General features: G+C 30.8%; 1 protein-coding gene across 3 annotated transcripts; it reads right to left on the bottom strand.

The window, feature by feature from the left end:
• Window positions 1-350: 350 nt before the first annotated feature.
• Window positions 351-2,939, bottom strand: LOC124938072 (peroxisomal membrane protein 11C-like). Of its 3 annotated transcripts, none has more exons than XM_047478443.1 (8): window positions 2,740-2,939; window positions 1,967-2,180; window positions 1,776-1,850; window positions 1,613-1,687; window positions 1,445-1,525; window positions 983-1,057; window positions 716-889; window positions 351-611 (listed from the first exon to the last, which is right to left on the bottom strand). In XM_047478443.1, exons 2-8 carry the CDS (start codon window positions 2,156-2,158, stop codon window positions 576-578), a joined length of 708 nt encoding a protein of 235 aa, XP_047334399.1. In that variant the 5' UTR covers window positions 2,159-2,180; window positions 2,740-2,939; the 3' UTR covers window positions 351-575. The 3 variants fall into 3 exon arrangements, with proteins under 3 accessions (XP_047334399.1, XP_047334398.1, XP_047334400.1); XM_047478442.1 differs by having other exon boundaries at window positions 2,700-2,938; XM_047478444.1 differs by lacking the exon at window positions 2,740-2,939 and adding an exon at window positions 2,565-2,588.
• Window positions 2,940-5,069: the final 2,130 nt, after the last annotated feature.

Below are 5,069 nucleotides of genomic sequence, written 5' to 3'. Positions count from 1 at the left end.
CAATAAAATAATGAGAAAATCGTTTCTTTTTCATATATTATTATTATATATTAGCTTAATATTACATTTTCTTTTTAATTTCAAATCTAATTTATTATTATATTAGCTTAATATTACTATATTTTTTATTTACAATTTATCATCTAAATTCAAATCCCAAAACGGAGGATCTTTCCAAAATTGACCACATATAACTCATTTTCAGATGTAGTGAATTTATAACAACAACTATAATCTAAACAACATGCAAAATTCATTCATGATATTAGCTAGAAACTACTCTCCTCCAATAGCTAGAGGAGGTATGCCCAACCAATGAAATCAAAACAAGAACAAACACTATGATCATATTTCAATAATAAATTTCACCATAAAACAACATTAAATTAACGAATACTAAGCACACTCCAAATTAAACCAGAATTATTACCATAGTACAAGATAAAAGAGAAAGGCGGAATTCAGTTGCCCCCCTTCAAGTTTGATGGGGAAATCGAAGATATTCCCTGCAATTCTTTAATTTATTTAAACATAACTAGCATTTCTTCAACAACCTGACACTGAGATGTATCGTTTCAATTTGCCTTGGACTTGGGCGGAGACGGAAGCAACTGCATAGTATCGGATGATGACAACTTGTTAAATAAGATAATTTGACAAAGAACCAATTTATTTGGGATGAGGAATAATAATAATAATAACAATAGTTAAACACCTGATAACAGGAAATGAGAGAGCTAGCAAATCCAAAGGCTCCAGTTACACGCGGAGTAATCTTCTTTGGGGCCAATTGCAGTAATCCAACCGCAACCAGTAGATCCATTCCAGCTTTGATTAAGGCCAAAGACCTTTCGTTTGACTTCTGGAGTTTACTGAAGTATTGCTCGTTCTGTGTTTTATGTTAAGCAGAAAATATTGTTAGATATTACAAAGATTGTAGCAAAATAAAAGTGGAAAAACATTATTACAATACACAACAAACCTTGCACTTATCACTATCCTTGAGTTCTTTTTCCAATTTCTTCATTGATGCAGACAGCCTCCCGATCTCTGCAATCTGATTAATATTGAAGAACCACATTACTTACTAACTTCATGGGGACACAAAAAGAATAAAAATAAATAAGCATCCTGAATTCCCAATTGACCATATAAATATTTGAAATGAACCTGTAACACGATTTTCAAATGAATTCATTCGCAACTGTTCATTTTGACTAATTCAATGGATGATTTAAGAAAGACATAACCCCTCCCCTCCCCTCCCCTCCCACAGACTAACCTCAATATCACCAGTTTGTAAGGTTTTGTTTTTTAAATAGACTTTTTGGAGGGTTAAACCTCGTTTTATGAATAACCCTTCTGATTGACAGAAAAAAGGCTCTGGAGCTTCTTTATGTTTCTAGTCTCAATACACAAAAGTAGAATTTGGAAATTAACAAACCTCGACCAAAGAAGTGCAGGTTGAAGCACCAAGCCAACAGTAAAGAGATATCCTGCCAAGTAGCTCTGTACGTTCTTTGTTCTGAATTTTTTTTATCACAGATTAGTTGAAGTATCAAAATACACAAGAAATTTCAATATGAAGAACAAAAGAAGTTATAAGTACTACCTTGTAAATTCCAGTCCTACCAAGCCAGATGATTTGGTCGAGAAACAAGAATGTGGACAATAGTGCATTTTTCGACTAAGAAAACATAATTTGTCATTAAGGAGATAGATGTCATATAATACCAATAGAATTGCAGCAAATTTGAGTGAAAACTTCTTCATACCTTTCCCAACAAAACAAGGGGCAAAGGAGTTCCAGGTGCAACTGGACTTATAAGACCATGAAGATCATTAACAAACTGCAATAATAGCAAACTTACAATCGATAAATAAAATGGGTCTCTTCGATTCTCACTATACAAATGAATATCAAATAACATATGTAAAATCAATGGACTAACTAAACAAGATTAACCTTGAAAAGACGGAAAACTTTTCGAGCCAAGCTAGTTGATTTATCAACATTTTGGGCTGTTCCAGGTTGTCCATTACTCACAAACTTCGAACCATATTGAATTGCCCTGCAAATTTTGTCTCTGGCTTCAGCTTTATTCAAATAAAGAACAAGAAGGGCAAGGTCTGCTCTGGCTACATCTAGAGTAGTCATGTTTTTTTATCTTCAATAAACCCTGCATAATCATATAACAGATTAACATCTTAATCAATCGTTCAAGAATAGCTTTTTTAATTGAACTGGGGTATAGATCTTTCAAATGATAAAAAATATAGGAAACTCAGAAGATGGTCTAATGTCAATTAGATCTAAATGAACACTTAATCATCTCCCTGCAGAGATTGGCTTGAAAAACAGATATTGAAAGTAAATTATGCCTATCTGGGTACATGAAGGAAGATAACAGATAATTCAATGAACCCTTCTATGTTGATCTGAACAAGAACAAAACCCAAAAATGAAATTAAACAAAATCAGTCTTCTACCAAAACAAGACCGATAAAACACGATAAAACATGAAACCCTTATAAACAATCAAAGCAAAAATCATAAGCATTACTTTCAAATACTTCTGAATACAGAACTGATATCAATTTCAGAAAATTACAGGAACTAACTAAGAAGAAGAAGAAGAATTATAGATAGATAAGCTCGAAGAAAGGTAGCTAGGTTACCGAAGAAGAGTACTACTAACCAATTTGAGTACAGCCTAGCCTCCTCCTCGAGAAGCGTACCTAACTTTCTCTTTCTCTCTCTATATATAATGAAATCGTCAATTTATCATCTTCTCTTCTTTAAATTTGTGAACTTTCTGCGTCAGCGGCATGTCTTGAAATTTGTCCTTCCTAGGAAAGAAAATAGGATCAGTGCCAACCAACAATGGCGCGTTTGGTACTATGAATCCTCCAATTAAACAAATAAAAGTCGCCTCTTGGATACTATTAACTCAACCAAACAAGCGTAAACCAGGTTTATCGTCCTTGGAAATGGCGAGATCGGATTCCAGAAACTAATTTAGAAATAAATCTTTTTAAAATCAAAATAATTATAATTTATTAAAAGATTCATTTCACTTTGTATTTATCTTTATTATATATATATATATATAAATTAAGGAAATACTTTGTCAAAAAAAAGTAAGAGAAATATTTGTTAGGTGTAAAGTGAATATAAAAAAAAAGTAAAATATTAATAAAAAAATATTGTTTTCATTAAATTTGTAGATTATGATAAAAAGAATTTAAAATTATGAGTTTTTGTCAAATGGATTTATTATGTTTTTTTTTAAAAAAATTTAATTAATTGTTTTTGTTGGACTAGATTATAGTAGTTTTTTCTAATTATTTTTTATAAAATTATTTTGTAATCATAATCTATATTATTGTGTAAGCTTTTCTTATTTGATAAAAATGATATTGAGATGATTTAAGATATTTGTAATGAACTCTGAATATTACTTACATACAAATTATAATTATTATAATTATAATGATATTTGTGTAAGTTATATTTATTTAATTATTAGTTTATATTAATAATTTTTAATTTTTTATAATTACAAATTTAATATTTTTAGTTTCAATTAAGACTTTATAAAGTTTATTTTCTTTTTTTTTTAAGTTGTAATATTAGTACAATGATCAATTTATAATTTGTTCAAGGACCCATTATTAATTTTTATCATATGAGGATCGAATATGTTCCTATCCCCAATTCTCAAATTAATAATGTAATAAAGACATTGAGTTTCATTAATCAATACATACAACAACACAATTGTTCTTCATCTTTCTTTCTTGGATTCTTGTTTGATTTCTGGATTAAAGTTGAACATGGTATCAGAGCAAGAGGCGATCCTTGCACCCTTAAGAAACTTCAGGAAGTGATTATCCATTTGATTTCAACAACGACGATCTTCTTGATTAGTCAGTGCGTTCTCTAAACCCTAATTTCAAAGCTCATCAAGAACGCACAATTGATTCGATTCAAGTTCCTTATGTTCATCCTAGCAGCATTTCATGAGCAATATTGACTCACACAGTTTTGACCCGCCAGAACATTTTGAATGGTCTACCAACATGCAATTGGCACAAACTGCGAAAATGAAGATGTGTTAAATTGATGGATCATTCATAATTCCGAATGCATCTCAAGATGCTATTCGTTGGAAAATGATTGATGCAAAGATCCGATCATGGATAATGAACACAATCGATAAAAAGAAGAGAATTCACTTTCAGAGCACAACTACTTTTTTAAAGCTATGGAATGAAGTGAAAGCGAGGTATGAAGGTAACAATGGTCCAACTTTGTATCGAGTTAAAAAGGATATATATACAACAAAGCAGGACAATCTTCATTTAGAAAAATATTATTCTAAGGTACGTCTAAACTAGGATGAATTGTTACATCTTGAACCGCATCATGTATATTCTTGTGATAAATCTCATATCTCAAATTGTGTGGGATGCAAACTGGAAAAACAAGTTATGTAAAACATAATTTGCTGCTGTTCTTGATGGGTCTGGATGATTCTTATGAGAATCTAAAGGTAGTATTCTAGTTATGGATCACTTACCGAGTATATACAAGGCTTTCACGATGTTCTTGAATGTTGAATCAAGGAATCTGATAAATCGACAACATCAACAATCCAACTTACAGTATGTCATGACAGTAAGAGATTTCAAAGAAGGTAGTTCAAAAAGATTCAAAAAAATGATGGAAGGGCCTACAACAATGACAAAAGAATAAATCTCTTATGTACTCACTGTATTATGAAGGGTCATTCTAAAGAAGGATATTATACACTAATTGGTTTTTCAGAATGGTGGGATAACAACAAAAGGAAGAATGTTGTGAATTTAATATCATTTGACAATAATGACGAAATAGTAACTTTACAAGATCAAATGAAGATGACGCAAGACATGATGAAAAGCTTAATTGAAGGGAACTCTAGACTTGAAACTAACATGTATGCTAAAAATAAAGAAATCAATTTCGAAGCAGGTAAGTTTTTTAGACACAATCTTTATTTTATAATTGATATAGAATTTACAAT

Source organism: Impatiens glandulifera, chromosome 5, assembly GCF_907164915.1.
Source record: "Impatiens glandulifera chromosome 5, dImpGla2.1, whole genome shotgun sequence".
Taxonomy (NCBI): Eukaryota; Viridiplantae; Streptophyta; class Magnoliopsida; order Ericales; family Balsaminaceae; genus Impatiens; species Impatiens glandulifera.
The sequence above is the reverse complement of the archived record's forward strand: the minus strand, read 5'-3'. Positions and strand labels throughout refer to the sequence as shown.

Bases quoted from the DNA above. Each gene is read 5' to 3' on its own strand.
- LOC124938072 (XM_047478443.1), bottom strand. From the start codon at position 2,158: ATGACTACTCTAGATGTAGCCAGAGCAGACCTTGCCCTTCTTGTTCTT. The intron at 1,526-1,612 runs GTAGTACTTATA...AAAAAAATTCAG, and splicing joins GTAGGACTGGAATTTACAAG to AACAAAGAACGTACAGAGCT. The intron at 612-715 runs GTGTTTAACTAT...GATACTATGCAG, and splicing joins CTCTCATTTCCTGTTATCAG to TTGCTTCCGTCTCCGCCCAA.